Below are 19,364 nucleotides of genomic sequence, written 5' to 3' on the forward strand. Positions count from 1 at the left end.
AGAGACGTTACCAAATATGGCTCAAAATAGAAACCAGTGGTGATCCTGCTGTAACTTCATTTTACTTTCTTTATAAAAAGTGGACATAACTTCCTTAACTGAAAGAATTCTTTCTGGTTTTACCTTTGCTAACTGGACTGCCTCTCCCATTATTATTATTTCACTCTCATACAGTAATTTCTGTTTGTTATTGTTCTCCTTTTTCTCACACACACTTCACATTCTCATTATTATTGTGTGGTGCATAAGTATCTGGTGCCTTGTACTAATATTTGTATGTTCAAATAAATGTTATTTCGTCAATCTAGCCCAACTACTTATAAGTAAGCAAAACTATGTAAAGAAAGTTTACAGGGGAAATAGATACGATTTCGGGTTATGTGATCAAAATCGGCATCATTATAAATTACTTGTAATTAAGAAAATTCTACACATCGGTTATGTTGCTTTCTCATATTGACATAAAAGCCGATATAAATGTCAGTCAATTTCTATTACCCCCTATCGATGAATGAAGATAATTATCTGACACATGGTATGACTAACTTGGAATATAAGCGCTTTAAATTGAAGGCTCTCTTCAAAGTTCAGTTTAAATCTACAATACTGCAGCCTTTATTTTTAAAAGTTCGCTGGCATTAGGAGATGTTGGCGACATCACCTTCATCAAAGTTAACGCTTCAGGAAGCTGCTGCGGCTATCAGTAGTTAAATAACCACAATAACTCTTCCTAGAGGCATTTTAGGGATACTGCCAGTCTGAATTAGAGATAAAGGAGGGTTGGACATGGGGGTGAGCAACCCCATCCAGTAAAAGTGAAACTCGCTATAAAACCGATATTAAATTTTACCCGAAAATTGAGGGGTCTTCATTTACAGAATTTACGTCGTCTCATGGTGAAAAGACGGAATACATGGGATACCACAGATACAGTTGGGTGATTCTAACTCTGAGGATGACCTAGCCCACCTACCCAAACACACCAACAAATACAAGACAGTCAGCGTATCAACAACCTCTGCAGCAGTAGGTCTCCACATACGTGCGGGAAAAAACATAATCCTGAACTACAACACAATAGAAAGCAATCAAATCACATTCAATGGTGAAGCTCTAGAACAGGTGGATGCTTCTACATACCTTGTTAAACATGGATAGTCTGATCCAGATGTAGAGTTATAAATTGGCAAACAGCGAGCTGCATTTTCGCAATTGAAGGATATCTGGAACTCAATAGAACTGTCATATAACACGTCAGAAATTTTTATATCAATGTCAAGACAGTTCTGGAACTTGCAGAACTACCACAACCGCTATCAAGGAAGTACAGGTACTTATAAGCAATTGTCTACACAAAATACTCCGGATCTGTTAGCCGAACATTATCAGCAACAACCTACTGTGACAGAACAAATGAGCTTCCAGTTGAGGAAGGAATTGGTAAACGACACTGGTGGTAGAGAATACACACTTTAAGAAAATCATGAAACTGGACCAAGAAGCAAACCCTAGTTTGTCCATACTTGCAAACGCCCACTGATACAATCACAAGGAGAATAAAGATTAATGGAGAATATCTATTCATACACCGGACGATACCTAGCGAGAACGTCCCCAAAACATTAGGAAGAGCATTAACAGGAGGTAAATACGGTTCTTTATTATACCATTCTTCCGGAAAAGCTTGACCTAGTGTTAAAACATATTCTAAGACATTTCGAAATAGAGAGATATAGTACACGGAAAGTGGACAGCACCATTAGACAGAGTGGGCACACGACATATGAAATGATAGATGGATCAAACAACAAAATCAGCTACGGGGAAGTTAACCGCCAAGTAGGAACATCTATCGTTTGACATAATACTTGACATGTTCAACCTGAACCCAACAGGAAGTAAGCACCCTGTTCCCAATCCACAAAAATTAGAGACATCAATTAAGAAGACCAGGACCAGGCACATATGTGCATCGGTCCAGGTTGCGATACCTCATTAGCACAACAAGATGAACACCAAGTTCATAGAAGTAGTTAATTTAGTGGTGGTAATATATAAAAGAAAGATTGTATATAAAATCAATAAACGAAGAGGAAGATAAGAAGTTTAATTCCAGGTCGATCTAGGCCAGTCCGGATATTGAGTCAAATAAATTTATCTCAATAAGAAAAGGTTTGACGGATGGTCGAAATCTGTATTATTGTAACCTTGTACATCTGTTTTTATTGTAGTTATACACATCCGTATCATTAGTTTTCATTTGTCATTTATTTAAAATTATATTGTGTTATTATTGATTTTTAGCTACGTAATTTAAATGTGTTACTAGTTATTTAATACTTTACACATACTGAATTTACTCATGCAACCATTCGAATTTGAGATAGGAAAAGCGCTTCTGATTTATCGTCATTTTACTTTTCAATCGATTTTTGGTTGTTGATTTTGAAGTGTTTTGGTGTATTAATCGCCGATTTGTCTGGTTAATGTAAGTTTACACATTATCTTTTAGTCGTTCGAAAACTTTTAAAACCGTTGTATTTATGTAGTCAGAATCCTAGGTGCCAATTCTTAAGTTAGAAAATAAATAGGATGCAGTGAACGATTATTCACATTCGTCAGTCTATCTGTTAAGTGGATGGTGATCATTAGCACTGACTATCTTTTATAATTCTATAAATTTTGTTGGCAATATGGTGAGGAAACTGTGGATGCAATACTAGAGAGTTTACAGAACCGAGTATGATTGAGACTTCTTCAGTCGCTATATTATTTTATTCACACTAACGAGTTTCATTTACTTGGATTTAAATAATTTTACTTCTAGCTGTAAATTGTGGAATAAACAAAGGTTTCATTTATTTATCGGAGAAATACTAAACAACTCTTTATTACATAGTGAATGGTTTTAATAGATACTACTGATTCTAGCAATATTTCACTAAGTGAAAATGAGGAAAGTACTAAATTTGGTGTTTTAGACAAATAACGACGTATTTTCTTCAAATTTAGAGCATTTACCGCAGATATGTCCGGAGATAATGTAAAACATTGTAAAACTACATGGTGGGACAAGTCACGCAATAGTACAAAGCCAACTTGTAACTTAACAGTTTTATTTGATGACATTTCAGAGAACAAAAAACCATGTGCAATTATTTATGTACTTGGCTATTCGATTCCGTATAGTAAAATTATTAGTGACTAGTCCTGATCTATTGTTTCACAAATGGAATAGACATATTCGGGAATACTTATATTGTAAAACGTTGAGGCGACATTGTGAATTGTAGTGGTATATTGGCATTTGCATGTACGAAATGGATCAGTGAGGATTCTGGAGCTATATTTGAGAGGATGTTTACGTCAACAATTAAGTGACACGGTTAATTATTTCATCACAACTTAATGGGAGTAGGGTAAACCTTGTTGTAATAATTGGATGTATGGTTATTAGTCAACTTATACCAACCATGTACCGACAGCTATATGAAAAATAAGTCTGTCTTTTATTACTGACATTTAATTTTCCGAAATGGTCAACAAGAAACATTCTTTTCCACTAATTACAGGGATTGTTCTTTAGCTCTATAATTAGCAATAATAAAGTTAGACTGCTCATTAACAGTGTCACCTCAAAATACTCATTTAAATCAATTATTCGTAGCAAGTTAGAAGTAACAGAACTGGGATTTCAAAGTCGCAATACGGAAAGATGAATTTGACTGGTCAATCCTTCAGAAAAACAGCAATAGTTAGCTATTTACGGTCTGAATAAATTTTCAAAATACATTGACAATTTGATTACCTTTTCCTTCCACTTTATTATCGAAGAACTTTTTTGATACAAAAGATTGGCAAACATTTAATAAACCAATGAGGCTTATTCCAACAAAACTTTATCTTGTCCATCAAAACTATAGATTTTACCTTTATTAATAAAAAACTATTTCAATAATAACAATAATAATACGACTTGAATAAACTGATAAAAAACGAACGCCAGAGCTGAAAATACTTAAATTAGTGCAAGTGGAGACTTGACAATTTCAAATCACATTCAAATGAAAAAGATCAAACATAAATACCATATTTACGAATTTGGATAATAATACTTTTTGTGGATCAAAACATACATCATTTCACTGGTCAGAAGAGTTCAAAATTTTAACAACTTTCCCAATGGCAATTGTTTCTCCTTTATCACGTAAAGTGAAACGTCCTAGTGGTGGAAAGTTCCGAAATGTTTCTAGACAAATCGGTCCGCCTAAAACCTACAAAAGTTAAGTACAGATACTTTAGTTTTGGAAATTTGTAAAAATTACGAATTGCTAGTAGTAAATACATTAAAAGATACAAAACCCATTACAATTAAATACAACCGAACCTAGCCAGAATATTTTACATATTCTAGAACGGATAATGAAGTATATTTATGTCAGCTTAACCAAAGATGAATGCATAAAACAAATGAACCAAATTAGGTTTGGGAATAGGTTACTAATAGAGGTACAACTAATAAGATCATGAGAATTAGGAAAATTCTTATTGAGATAGTGAAACATAAAATATATTTCAGAATGAATATGATGATAAGAAAATACACATATTTTAGTGCAGAAGACCACAATGCACCCGAGGTTGAATAAATAAAAATATTGTCTTGGATTCACGGAATATTTATACATATCGATATGTAAATACTAAGAGGTTGTACAAAAAATAGTAAATATTCTATGTCTAACTGATTTTTAAAGTAATGAACTTAATAATAACAATCGAATCGCGACGCACAGGCACAAAAAGCTACAGGTTTACTATAGCAGTATAGTGAGAATTAGTACCAACCAATAGGAAAGCATGTGAATATCCATCAATATTTGAACGAACAGTTCTACAGAATTTTGGCGCCGAGTACACAGAAGATATTATATATAAAAATTCTATTTGAAATAATTTTAGCCATTGAAATTTAGATAATTACTACGTTTTATCCAGCAGTCTTGTATGGATTTCTTCAGGGTATTAGAAAACCAGTTTACGAATACCCGATAAAATAAATGGAATAAATAAAAGTTACTTCTAAGTAAGTCTAGTTATAATACACGAATTTCACGGGTCGTGTATCATAACTTCGGAGCAACTTAAGAAGCTGTATTTGAAAGCAATGATATTAATTTGATGTGGATTACTCAAATAACCATTTAGTGATTGAAATGTCAACTCAAATTTACTTTACTTGCTTCAGTCAAAGACGTTGAGTAGTACTATTAAGTTCAGAGAAATAGATAGAGTACTTGTGGCCACTAATCATAAAAACGAAATTACGATCTTATTGTTAGTTAAATACAGAAGACATTATGTGTTGCTTCTTAGATGTTATTCATTTTGCGTCAGGCTAATCCTTTAAGTAATATGAATGCACGATGAACTGACACATAAATTTCTAATGTTCTACGAATGACAACCTACATTAATGTAGGTTCAGATAACGAAATAGACTGATTTCAATTGGATGTCACATGCATAAAGTAGATATAAAAAAACTGTTATTGGAAATGAATTTCTACTTTTTCTTACTGCTTATGACATTCATAGCATTGACTCAATTTAAAACTCATTAATACTGCGAATATTGTATCGATATAAACATCGAAAATGAATTGGATCTGCAGCAAAAACATATTTCACTTTTGCCTATCGATAACTGTTGCGTAGTTTTTGAATTACAATATTCAACAGTTTTTGAAGGTGAAGATATTCACCCAATTTGTAAACTATTGTTCAATACGAGGTAATTGAGAGCGAATATCATATAGTTCATAGTCCGATTTGTGCTCCGGAAATCCAACTACGCTAGTAAATCGTGAACAATTTTTCATAGTTATCTTAACATCATAAAAAATATTATCTTTAAATGTTACAAGAAGAAAAGAACCATAAGTCAATGGACAAATATTTTTCATGACGTATACTTTCACTTAAAAGATGGGATAGAATCATATATACAATGTACAGAATATTATTACTGAAAATACTTTATCTCTATAGATATGTGTATTATTACTCACCTCAAATCGTACAATAGCAGCATCACCTGATTTGATAAACCTGGGATATAGTTTTGTTTTTTCATTAGTCTTTTTGTCTAATAGACAGATGATCTTACGTATGGATACTTCTTTCATACATGTGTGAATGTGAAGCACAGCCATAAACCCTGAAGAAATTATGGAGTCGTACTGCATAATCAGTAGATGTGCATCAAATAGATTTGAAACCTGTAATGTGCAAAAGAACAAATATACTAGTTTTGTAGGATTATAAATTCTTTTAGTTTATATTGTGGAACAATTAAATACGTATTACTATATAAATCCATGGAGGTTAGTATTATCACTATATTACCGACATTGATGTGATGTCTTTTGAACCATAAGTACCGCTCAGCTAGGGAAAAAAGGTATTTATAATAGAACAGCTCAAAAATGGCCCTTTGAGTCTTTTCTTTTAAATTAGCTGGATGACAAAGACCGGTGTTAAGTGAAAGTTATTCAGTCTATATCTTCGATAACTCTCAAACAGTATAATAAGTGCACAAAGGAAGGTAATACATAACTCAATTTATTATTAGTTAACTCTAATTACTAGGATTAGCACACATTTGCTCTTGACGTTCAAAACAAAAACAAAGCACTCATTTCTCTTTTTTTCTTGCCCAAAAAGAAGTGTAATGGGGATTATAATATACTGACAAAAACGAAGTTTACTGATGTCATTGAAAAATCCTTAGTGATCTAACCCACATTAAAGTTATTTTGCTGAGAAAAAGGTAGGTTATTTGGTTGGAATTGATCGTTCTGAATCTTGATAGAACAATAAAAAGACGGAGTCAATCCGAAAAATATGATGTATTTGCGCTGTACATTTCGAACAATTTGGTCACACATATACTTCTCAAGGTATTTTACATGAAAATTAACAAAGGTCAATTGATTGAAGGTTCAAGCAAACAATTGTAGATAAAGGAGAGAAAATTAACATAGTATGGAAAGAATAGGAAATTGTCGCATAACCCTAGGTGAAAAAATGGCTTAAGGATTACCAGGGCAAATCCAAGGTTACGACTAATTATTTCCATAAACATAAAAGGGGGCTTGAATTAACGAATAGCCTAGGATTCTATATACCTAAGAATTCGTCCTTGACAATTTCCATACAACGTTTTAAAAGCTGTTGTGATGCTTATTCTCTGCCCCGTTTCAATCATGTGCTTTGCTATCGATGAACGCGGTTTTCTACTTTTCACGTTGATTGGAACATTTGAGATTAACTGATTTTGAAGCTATCTAGACACACGTTCCATAGCCCTTGATTGCATTCTTCGATTACTTCTTCCTATGTGTGTCCACACAAACATGTACATCGGTAAATGGAATGGGATGAGACGTAATCGTTCGTGGATTGTCTGGGTCAATTTGGAATCACGGGCTTAGTTTAATTAATCACAACCACTTTAGCAGAGCAATAGGTTTTCTCGATGGTTGTTTTTAGTCTCTGCCTTAAAACCACACTGTTAGATTCGCCTCTAAGTGGTACATGGATGTAGACAGTTTTCTTCAGAACGAGGTTTTGGTGTTGACTAATTTTTGCACCTATCTATAAACATTAGTGGATAGCCATTATATGTTAGTGTGTCAGCCACCAATTTTCCATCTTCAACCGTATCTGTGGTACATATTCTTAGAATCCTATCAAAGAGACATTTAACCAAGCCTCGCCCGTGTTGCAATGGGCGAAAACTAAGGCGAATTAAACATTGACCAGTCCCAGTTGGCTTCCTATAAACTGATCACCTTATAGTTTCATCCTTCCTTTGACTCAAAAGTATGTCTAAAAAGGGCAATCTGTTATTAGTTTCTTCCTCATAGGTCATTGCGATATCATTCTATACGCTATTGAGTGTATCTAATGTCTGAGAAACATCAAAATCGTTATCACACATAACTAATATATCATCCATGTATCTTCTACACAGAGTTATCTCGCTGATCAGCTTACTCGTCATATTTTCAATATGCGATATAAATACACCAGCTTAGAGAGGCCACAAAGGGCTAGTCATAGAAACACCGTCAGCTTTTCAAAAATGTATACCTTCAAATGTGAATTGAACTTTTGCAATACATAACAAAATTAGTTCTTTCAAGTGTTAACAGAATAGAAAAAAGGGGAAATTACTAGATATATGGTCACAAAAGAAATCAAGTCTTAGTTAAAAATACTGTGTGTGCTACTTATATCGACATAAGTAGTATATGTCGTGGGTCAGAAGTAGAATATCTGGCAGCAGAAGATTGAGAAGATCAAGAAGGGAAGAAGAGAAACAGAAAGCAATTGGTGTGGAGATGAAGGAACAGTGAAGTCTGAGACGACTGATTGACATTTGCAAAGGAATAGTCAAGTTTGATTGATATTTTGAAAATTAAGTATTTACTGTTTGGTTCTCAGATTTTACCAAGATGTTCTGTAGTTATGCGTTCAAATACATTCGGTTGTCCCCACTGGTGTTTGCGCGTTCACTACAGTACATTTGTCAGTGACACACCAGGAAAAATAATTGTCATAGTAATATAGTAATGAACTCTGGTCTCTAAGGTCTTTTAAAAATCCATTTGTAACAACGGTTCAAGTTATTTTAGTTGAAAGGAAAAAATTTGCGAATGTAAACAAATAGCTATGGCTAACAGAATAGAACTATCAAGCTTTATGCAATATATGCAACTCAGTCTACGAAACGAACAAATGTATTATTGTCTATTTAAGTGTTTATTTTCATTTTACATCTGTGTTATATCCCGATAAGAATAATGAATGGTAACTTTTGAGGACGATTTATAGACCAATATGATACGTGAATTTCCTATTATATAATTGTTAAAAAAATAAACTATTCATATTTATGTCCTTCTTATTATAAGCTTTATTTTGATTTATGAACTATTATTATACGATTTACCATTCTTGAGTTATATCCTGTCTATTAATTACTATCTCCCATATTCATAGCCACACCTGGCTAAATCTTGTACAAATGCTGTTTTCTACTTTATGGTACGATGTGGTCTATCTCTTTGGTATATAAACCCAGTATGTTCGAAATAAATGATTCATACTGCAGAGGCTGAGATTCTGAATTTAACTGGCAGGGCTAAGCAAGAAACTTTAACGCCAACCAAAAATCGGCATAGGTGATGACGTCCATAAATGATGCATCTCTTAATATGATGTTTTTATACATATCACTTGTGCTACACTGAGTGTCATAGTTTATGTGTATTATTAAACAGCATATACATAGGTTGTGCTTAATCATGATAATTGGTTTGACATACTCTGAACAAAATGAATTTATTTAAACTGGAAAATAATTACCTGGCAGAAATTATTCGGGGAACAAAAACAAAAGCCAGGATTGATATCTTCCTCGTCAATATTCCTCAGTTTTAACTTACAATGTTCTCCAGCAGAAGCACAATTGACTTCTACATCTCCAATATACACCTTTAAAATCAGATAATTTTGGATTTATGAAAAAGTAACACAAAACGAACGTTTTGTCAAGTTTTGAATGCTACTGAAAAAACTTGGAAAAATAAACACAATTAACTAGATATAATTTGTAAGTTTGTCAGGCTTTTAAAAATAAGTGGTTACCACTATAAGAGTAAAACATTAAATATTAAACCCCACATCTAATCTAAGTTTAAATATTTAAATTATTTTTTTAAGAAGAGATTTGTAGCAAGTGTAACTGGGATACAGTTGTATGAGGTTTCGGGCTGAAGGAAATTACTGTTTATCAAGTTATAATAAACATGAAGGGATACTGTAGTATCCATTTTTAACACGTTATGACAAGTATTTTTAAATTTTTTACAAACCAATCAGAAATATACAAATACGGTGCTAGAAACTATATGATTTGGTAACATTTTATTTGTTCAACATATTTAATTAGTGTTTAAGAACCCTAGTTAAAAATTATTCTTTTTTGTGCAGAAACCTGATATGTATACGCATATATATGACTTCGAATTACAACAAATATGAATAGCAAGAAAGAACATTCCAACCCATACATATATTTAACTCAGATAAACACTTCCCATTTGAAGTTTATTTATTTAAGCACATAAACATTGGTACGAGGCACCAAATTTCTTCATTCGACTTGTGTTAGAGCTGAAATACTGCTCAGGCGCCCAAACCGAAGCGGGTGATTTTCTTAAGAGGTTACATCCCGAGTCTTTGACCTAAAGGTCTAATCCATAAAGCAGTGGAGCAACGTTAAGAGATACAGTCCCACGGTAGCCGGTGACCAACAATAGCTTCACACGCCATTTGTTTCCTCAAGATCCTGGAGCCTATGGACACCAATGGTCCTCTCAATTTTTTAAACAACACCCCTGTGGCGAGAAAGCAATGAGTAGGACTTCACTGGCAGTGGCTATATACGCATGATCTCGTCAGAGCATTTCGGGAGAGCTGACTCTCCCTACCCTCGAGCGTACCAGGGCATTTAGACAGAGAATAACGTGCAGTAGCAATAAAGTTTGGGAAGCATTAAGTAAGTCGCTTCTGTTGATATTAACTTACTCTGCATCTGTAGTATATCATTCAAGTGTGGTTGCCTAACACTCAAAACGTAAATGATTTTTATGACCTAATATTATATTTAACAGCACAAAACGACGAAAATATTTTAGAAACAAGGGATATAAACAATTAAGGATTGCTTTTATCAACGGGAACTTGATCGTAATTGCCGTTCACCAACTTAATAACCTTAACACCAAATAAATTCCAGAAAATTAAAGGGTCTGTCTGAGGTTCTGGATGCAAAGGTGTACCGAGTATCAAAATGAATTGCGAAAAAACAAGTTAAGTTTATTGAACCAAGAAACGAACACAAATGAGTAGCAACTCGGATTGCCAATGGTTGAAGCATGGATTTAAGAACGAATTTACAGTTGGCACCACTTACCGAAACAACTTGTGACGTGCAACTAACTAACCACTATATCATATTACTAACCATTAAATGTATGGGCTTTTAGGACTACCTTTATTTCTTTAATATTCACTTTAAAATGCTACTAACCGTACAGTTAAGACTCAATGTTTGTATAATTTATGTATAATGCAATCAGGTTTACCTGCATAACTTCCACGTTCACTTTATTGGGTAATAATACTATCGTTTGGCCTTTCGATACTGATCCAGATTCAACTTTTCCAGAGGCAAATGTACCCATTTCTTTGTATCTATCGGTGACAGTAAATCTTAAAGGGCCGTCCGTATTCCGTGGAAAGCTGGGGAGATTATCGAGGTGCTCCAGTAAACTAGGACCTCTATACCACGAGCAAACTGATTCGTCTGGAATATCTCGAAGAAACGCTCCATTATATCCCGAACATGGCATACAATACACATCACTCTTTATGTCAAACCCTATCTTCTTCAGATATGGTAAAATTTTGTCCTTGCATTCCATGTAACGAGCTTCGTCCCACGAAACGGTTGGATCATCCATTTTATTGACTAATACAACTAAGTGTTTAACACCGGTAGTTCTTACTAACAAAGCGTGCTCTCTGGTTTGTCCGCCTTTGTCAAACCCCGTTTCAAATTCACCACGCCTAGCCGATATCACAAGTATGGCGATATCAGCAATTGCTGCACCTGATATCATGTTGGGTACGAAGGATTTATGACCAGGGGCATCAATTAGGACAAATCGCTTTTTAGAGGTTTCGAAGTAGGCACGACCACATTCAACCGTTTTACCTTTATCACGTTCCTCAGGATTTGTATCCAAAGCCCATGACAAATACCAACTCTCTCGATTTTTTTCTCTCGCTTCACGCTCATACTTCTCCAGAGTTCTTTTGTCCACCATATCTAAAAACTCTGAATACACAACGGAAATTGATCGAACCTGTCAAGTACAGTAAGTGGCCCCCAATTGTTGATTTTCCAGCATCGACATGTCCAATAAATACCAAATTAAGTGTGTCTTTGTCCGGAGCGATAGCCATAGTCTAGGAAACTACTGTGAGATTGATAAAGTACGTACACTTTTGGGGAGATCTTCATCTCTTTCAGATCCAACTTCTGTTTCTGAAAATACCATTAGTTTTAGATGTTTAAATACTTACCTTCTTCAAGCACATTAATCAATTTTACGGTTTCGGTAGATGGTTCACTATCCGTATTACAAGAAATCACTCCCTCAGGCTTGTAGTAAAATGGCTGACCTGGTATAAACTCTGGTGCATTTACATCCAACTGAGAGAATTTGGTAGTAACAGAACCATTTGAACCTAATTGGTCCTCCCACGATGCCATCAGGTTTAAATGTAATACAGCCCTTCAAGGACAAATCTCACCTAATTCAAATGGTAATGGACAAAACAGCTTTCGCTAATCCAACTTCCTCGTACTGTAACAATGGGTCACCGATGACTTTAGGCAAGGATCTAGGTATGCAAAAGGAACAAAGCTAAAGAAACATCGTAGATTTAGTATAATCCGTCGTCCTGAATATTTAAGAACAAATCAAATTTCTTGAAAAACGCCTGTGAGGCAGATTGAACCTCTTCATCCAGGAGCAAATCCAAAAACCTGACTGTCAACGAAAGTCAGAAATTATTCCTAAAATCACTTTCGCTATACTGTACTTCTAATTTCCGTGTATATCCAGTAAAACATGTATGCCGCCGAATGCCCTGGTACGCTCGAGGGTAGGGAGAGTCAGCTCTCCCTTCCGAAATGCTCTGACGAGATTATGCGTATATAGCCACTGCCAGTGAAGTCCTACTCACTGCTTTCTCGCCACAGGGGTGTTGTTTAAAAAATTGAGAGGACCATTGGTGTCCATAGGCTCCAGGATCGTGAGGAAACTGTAGAGGCAGTGAAATGTCACTAAGTCCTAGCCAAATCATCCGGGAGTTGGGTCACTGAATGTCGAACAGATCATCGATACCTGTTAAAGTCAAGGACAACAGAACGCGCATCCGTTAATCATACGCCACGGATTAGCTCATGCGGTGGTGGTCTTGTAGTGACCGGCCAGTCTCGATAAGAACACGATTGGAATAACGGAAACAATTATTATTATTGTAACCGATTGTACCAGAGATTGTTTTACTGTATTTGTTTAACTGTATCAGTTTCACTTCTTGTTCCGCTATCCGCCTTGTTTGGTTCGAGCTTGCTCACGCACTGCTTATTCGCTTGTACTCTTTGGCACGTCTCGGTATTATTTCGATACCACGAGATCGCCAATAAATATAACAGATTTGGACTAGTAAAGCCTTCTGATTTACGGGCTATCAAGGGAACCAAGTCGTTTTTGGACGCGTAATCGAATAGTAGTGGTGATCATAGTCCGTCCACGACTCGACATCCACTACAACTGGTGAGCCGTATTTGGAACACGCAATACAGCTGGTAACCCAATCCATCGAGCACAAGTCAAACTTGGCCAATTCTCCAAACCAGATCAATCCGGTGAGTCTATTTATCTATCCACATCTGTTGCATATATTCGTATTGATATTTTTCAATATATAATATTTTGGCAACTTAATATGGTAGATAACGATAAGAATAACATAAATATGATAGACTCCGAGATACAGGTTATCAGTTTTCGACCGGTTCCTTTCATCCCTCATGATCCAGAAGTCTGGTTCGCGGCACTGGAATCTCAATTTGAGATCCGCCGCATAACCAATCAAAGGCAGAAGTACGCCTACGCTTTGGAATCATTGCCCGGGGATCACCTAACCGCTGTCCGTGAGGTTGTCCTCAATCCGAACGTTCCAAACGTTTATGACCGTCTTAAGGATGCCATCCTTCGACATTTCCTCCCATCAAGAGAGGAACGATTGAGGACACTATTAGCACATCACCCTATGGGTGATGCTAAGCCGAGCCACCACCTCACGCGCCTGCAATCCCTTGCAGGAAACATGACAGCTGACTCTGAGATAGTCAAAGAGTTGTGGCTCGAAGCCTTACCAGTCAGTATCCAGCCAACCCTTACGGCTCTGCTCGAGGACACCCCGCTCAACAAGGTGGCCCTCATAGCAGAAAGATTCTAGCACGAGTTAACACCAGAGACGACTATTTGGTTGCTAGTACTTCCCGTTCTAACGTTGATCTCGATGCTAGACGACCTCCGGCTCATGGGGATAGGGACAGATGTATCCATACTCGTCTCAGTTTCCGAGACCGCGCAAATGTGCCAGCCCCCTACGCCCCCCGACCCAGGTCACAATCTCGTAAGGCCGTAACGACTCGCCCCAAGCGGGCACCTTCCAAGCCACGCCAGAAGGCGGTTTCGGAAGCGAGTCCAGGTTGGTGCTGGTTTCACCGTGCTTTCGGAGTCGGTGCCCGTCATTGTCGAGCTCCCTGCTCATACAAGGCGGGAAACTCCTCAGCCGGCGAGTAAATGCGGCCGTACTTGCCGGCACTTCACCTCAGGTTGGCCGTTTATTTTACGTGCACGATTATCGCACCAACGCTAGGTACCTTGTGGATACGGGTGCCCAAGTTTCTGTCGTACCTATCGGTAACAGTAAGTCTCAAGCCACTATGCTTCGACTACGCGCTGCGAATGGCTCAGTCATTCCCACCTATGGTACACGACAACTTACGGTCAACCTGAGCAACCGACGACAGTATCTGTGGACGTTCATCATTGCCGATGTTCCCACAGCTATACTCGGTATCGATTTCCTACAGCACTATGAATTGCTAGTCGATTCACGTAGGCTGCAGCTAATTGATACTTCGTCGAACAGCAACTTTATGGGCTCTAAAGCCCACACAAACGCGTACCGAATCACAGGTGTATTTCATTCGCGTGACGATTTATTCCACGTTTTATTTCAGAAATTCCCCAAATTAACTAAACCTCTCGAGGAGACTCCATCGGTGACCAATCGTGTGGTACACCACATAGTCACCCGCAGACCACCAGTCACGGCAAGACCTCGCCGACTGGCACCGGACAAATTAGCTTTCGCTAAACGTGAGTTTGACAATTTACTAGCTACTGGTATTATTCGTCCTTCTCACAGTCCTTGGGCCTCACCTCTCCACATGGTTCGAAAAAAGGATGGGGTTAGTTGGAGACCATGCGGAGACTACCGAGCGTTAAACACAGCTACACGTTTCGATAGCTATCCCATTTCCACATACATGACATCACGGCATCACTCAAGGGCACGACAATTTTTTCCAAGATCGATCTGGTACGAGCATATCACCAGATCCCAGTCGCTCTTGAAGATATAGAGAAAACTGCCATCACGACTCCTTTCGGTTTATTTGAGTTCCTACGAATGCCATTTGGATTACGGAATGCTGCTCAAACTTTCCAAAGGTTTATCGATAGCATTGTACGAGACCTAGATTTTGTTCACGTCTATATTGATGACCTGCTAATCGCATCATCAAACGTAGATGAACATTATCAACACCTGACGCTACTATTCCAGCGCCTTTCGGATAATGGAATAATAGTCAACCCCGACAAGTGTGAACTCGGGAAGAAGGAAATAAAATTCTTAGGTCATGTTATTAAGCATGAGGGTATTCTACCTTGTGAGGATAAAGCACGTACTATAATGGAGTACACTGTACCGTCCACACTCAAGGAACTGAAGGCATTTCTCGGTTTGATCAACTTCTACTGACGCTTCATTTCGCACGCGGCAGAACAGTTACGACCGTTAACCGATTTACTTCGCGGTAATCCACGCAAACTGGAATGGAACGACGCCGCACGTACTGCATTTTCAGATATCAAAACGGCCCTAGCTCAAGCCACACTTCTCGTGCATCCTGACCCATCAGCCACGCTTAGTATAGCGGTTGATGCATCGGATTTCGCCATAGGAGCCGTTATGCAACAGAATATCTCCGGTAGTTGGCAGCCCCTCGAATTTTTCTCACGACGCCTCACTCCTACGGAGACGAGATATAGCGCTTTTGGTCGCGAACTGCTAGCAGCCTACTGCGCCATCAAACATTTCCGGCACGCTGTAGAAGGTCGTAAGTTCATCTTATTCACCGACCATAAGCCCTTAACGTATGCTCTGCATACCAAGTCTGACCGCTACTCACCACGAGAGTGCAGACATTTGGACTATATCTCCCAGTTCACGACAGACCTTCGTCACGTCAAAGGCGAGTCGAACTGTGTTGCTGATGCTTTATCACGTATCCAACTTAATGCAGTTACTTTGCCAATGCTTGACCTACCTGCTATAGCCGCCGCCCAAGCAAACGATACTTCATGCACGGAAGCACAACAGCCTACGTCCCTTCAGTGCCGGGAAGTACCCCTAGCTACTAGCTCAGGTACTATCCTATGCGATACTTCTACGGGCCTCCCTCGACCCATCGTACCCTCCGCTTATAGCCGTCTCGTCTTTGATGCCCTTCATGGTCTATCTCATCCTGGTATCGCAGCCACCCTACGCCTCATAGCTGCACGATACGTCTGGCCGTCAATGAATAAAGATGTCCGTATGTGGGTAAAGCAATGTTTACAATGTCAACGATCAAAAGTGCACAGGCACGTAGCTGCCCCTATTGGCACTTTCGCTACGCCTGATGCTCGCTTCGATCACGTTCACATAGACATTGTAGGACCATTACCACCATCGCACGGGTATGATCACATACTCACATGCGTTGATCGTTTCACAAGATGGCCCGAAGCTATTCCCATCACGTCTATTACGGCGGAGACAGTCGCTCACCGCTTCGTAGAACGATGGATAGCTATGTACGGTTGTCCCTCGACTGTCACGACTGACCGAGGACAACAATTTGAGTCAGCATTATTCTCCTCACTAACACGGCTGCTTGGTACGGAACGCATACGCACTACCGCCTACCATCCAGCATCAAACGGTTTAGTTGAACGGTTTCATCGCCAACTTAAAAGTGCTCTTCGAGCACACGAAAACAACAATTGGTACGAAACCCTACCGCTCGTCCTCCTGGGAATCAGAACGAGTCTAAAGGCAGATATTCAATGTTCCGCCGCTGAACTTGTTTACGGCACGACATTGCGTCTGCCTGGGGAATTTTCCACACCACGGAGCAGCACTAAGTTCGGCGAATCAGACTACGTCCAACGACTGTCTGCATTCATGCGAACACTGACTCCGGTGTCAACTCGTATACAACATCGACAGGTCGCTCTCCCTCGAGAGTTATCTACCTGTTCACATGTTTTCATACGAGTAGATTCGGTACGCAAACCTCTACAACAGCCTTACGAAGGACCTTTTCACGTGATTTCCCGTCACGAAAAGACCTTCAAGGTTGATCGACGTGGCCGCGTCGAAACAGTCAGCATTGATCGTCTCAAGCCAGCACACGTCGATGACAGTGCTATACCTGATAAGCCGAGACCCAATGTTAGACCCATCAGAGCTTCTAGCGGGATTTCTACATCTACTTCGGATCCCACGCTAGACACACCTGAGACCTCATTCTCACGTCCCAGTCAACAGCACGTGTCATCTGCCCCATCTACGGACGAGACTTCAGTCTCACGTCCAGACCTGCAGACCACACTGCCCTTGACTGCGGATGAGATTGCAGGCTCACGAGGTTCGAACGAGACTACCGTCTCACGTTCTGGTCGCCGAGTACGCTTACCCGTACGCTTTCTCGACTAACCTCATAACCAACTGCGGATACAGTATAGGAATCTACCCCTATACTACACGAAAGCTACACTTTTCTCTTTTTCTTTCATTTTTTTGTTTACCCCGAGCCTACGCCTCTGACCATCGCTGTTCCGGTATCGTCGACTTTAGTCAATCTTGGCGAAAGCTGGCCTGATCACCCACGCTATAGTCAACGCACTCAGTCGATCTCTCTGACTCCAAATACGTATGATATACATTTGGTCCAGAACATGGTTATCCTGGTCGCATCTGGTTCCTTGGCTCAATCTGGTTTCGTCCTACGTCTGCAGCGTTTCTGGTCCGGACCTCTACGAACGCAACCTTCAGATTCTGGATACAAACCACTCTGGTGTAGCATGCTAATCCAAACAATCAACACAGTACGTTCCTTCTGGTACCGTTCTACGTCAAAGACTTTTGGTGGCAACTCGAGGATCAACGATCACTTCCTGTTCTGCCAACGCCTTCGTCCTACAATTGCACGTTTCGCGATCAGTCCCACGAACGAAACCGCTACGTATCGAAAGTGTAAACCCTTTCTAGCGGGGGCTCCTGTAGTGACCGGCCAGTCTCGATAAGAACACGATTGGAATAACGGAAACAATTATTATTATTGTAACCAAATGTACCAGAGATTGTTTTACTGTATTTGTTTAACTGTATCAGTTTCACTTCTTGTTCCGCTATCCGCCTTGTTTGGTTCGAGCTTGCTCACGCACTGCTTATTCGCTTGTACTCTTTGGCACGTCTCGGTATTATTTCGATACCACGAGATCGCCAATAAATATAACAGATTTGGACTAGTAAAGCCTTCTGATTTACGGGCTATCAAGGGAACCAAGTCGTTTTTGGACGCGTAATCGAATAGTAGTGGTGATCATAGTCCGTCCACGACTCGACATCCACTACAGTCTCATTAAAATCTCCGTACTCATTTTTACTGATATATTTACGTAATCACGCTCTTTGTGTTATACAGTCTTCAAAGCAGACATAGTATTTTAATACGTTGAATGGGGTAATCCATGTTAGATGCTGACCGCGATGTGTGACTTCGAAGTTAGCCTGTTCCTTACACCGTTCCCACCTAACTCGAGTAGTCCTCCAATCATTCAACATAGATCATCAACGTTGATGGTCTACAAAACAAATGGCGTATGAAGCTATTGTTGGTCACTGGCTACCGTGAGGCTGTATCTCCTAACGTTACTCCATCGCTTTACGGATTAGACCTTTAGGTCAAAGACTCGGGATGTAACCTCTTAAGAAAATCACCCGCCTCGGTTTGGGCGCCTGAGCAGTATTCCAGCTCTCACACCAACCAAATGATTAAGGGTACCACCAGTATTGTAGTTTGACAACTCTTTACCAGCAACACCTATAATCTAATCGTACCCACCCAGTTAAAATAAGAAATCAGAAGCGAAGAGGTTGGGAGATGTATTTGATGCGTTATCAATATATCGAGAAGCGATTGATCTAATCTGGCTAGTGATCGTAGGAGATGTTTACAACACTGTGCTGTAACGTGATCTGGTGCAGATGCATGACCGAACGCCTTCAGCTAAACAAGTCTACTA

General features: G+C 38.8%; 3 protein-coding genes across 3 annotated transcripts; 2 read left to right on the forward strand and 1 right to left on the reverse strand.

Moving 5' to 3' along the window:
• Nucleotides 1–4,002: 4,002 nt before the first annotated feature.
• Nucleotides 4,003–12,428, reverse strand: Smp_005180 (hypothetical protein). Its single transcript, XM_018794107.1, has 7 exons — nucleotides 12,223–12,428; nucleotides 12,141–12,184; nucleotides 12,003–12,105; nucleotides 11,220–11,965; nucleotides 9,436–9,564; nucleotides 6,072–6,281; nucleotides 4,003–4,274 (listed from the first exon to the last, which is right to left on the reverse strand). Exons 1-7 carry the CDS (start codon nucleotides 12,410–12,412, stop codon nucleotides 4,143–4,145), a joined length of 1,554 nt encoding a protein of 517 aa, XP_018648553.1. The 5' UTR covers nucleotides 12,413–12,428; the 3' UTR covers nucleotides 4,003–4,142.
• Nucleotides 12,429–13,446: 1,018 nt separating this feature from the next.
• Smp_124870 (hypothetical protein) lies at nucleotides 13,447–14,309 on the forward strand. The gene has a single exon (XM_018794108.1). It carries the CDS (start codon nucleotides 13,657–13,659, stop codon nucleotides 14,170–14,172), a length of 516 nt encoding a protein of 171 aa, XP_018648554.1. The 5' UTR covers nucleotides 13,447–13,656; the 3' UTR covers nucleotides 14,173–14,309.
• A 3,485-nt stretch (nucleotides 14,310–17,794) lies between these two features.
• On the forward strand, nucleotides 17,795–18,362 carry Smp_124880 (hypothetical protein; the record flags this gene model as incomplete). Its single annotated transcript, XM_018794110.1, has 1 exon — nucleotides 17,795–18,362. Exon 1 carries the CDS (start codon nucleotides 18,015–18,017, stop codon nucleotides 18,360–18,362), a length of 348 nt encoding a protein of 115 aa, XP_018648555.1. The 5' UTR covers nucleotides 17,795–18,014.
• Between the last annotated feature and the right edge of the window lie 1,002 nt (nucleotides 18,363–19,364).

Source organism: Schistosoma mansoni, chromosome 1, assembly GCF_000237925.1.
Source record: "Schistosoma mansoni strain Puerto Rico chromosome 1, complete genome".
Lineage (NCBI taxonomy): Eukaryota > Metazoa > Platyhelminthes > Trematoda > Strigeidida > Schistosomatidae > Schistosoma > Schistosoma mansoni.

Coding starts and splice junctions, on each gene's coding strand:
- Smp_005180 (XM_018794107.1), bottom strand. CDS start 12,412: ATGGCATCGTGGGAGGACCAATTAGGTTCAAATGGTTCTGTTACTACC. Junction 12,106..12,140: donor ATGAAGATCTCCCCAAAAGT/GTACGTACTTTA, acceptor GTAGTTTCCTAG/ACTATGGCTATCGCTCCGGA. Junction 4,275..6,071: donor CTGCTATTGTACGATTTGAG/GTGAGTAATAAT, acceptor TAACTTTTGTAG/GTTTTAGGCGGACCGATTTG.
- Smp_124870 (XM_018794108.1), top strand. CDS start 13,657: ATGGTAGATAACGATAAGAATAACATAAATATGATAGACTCCGAGATA.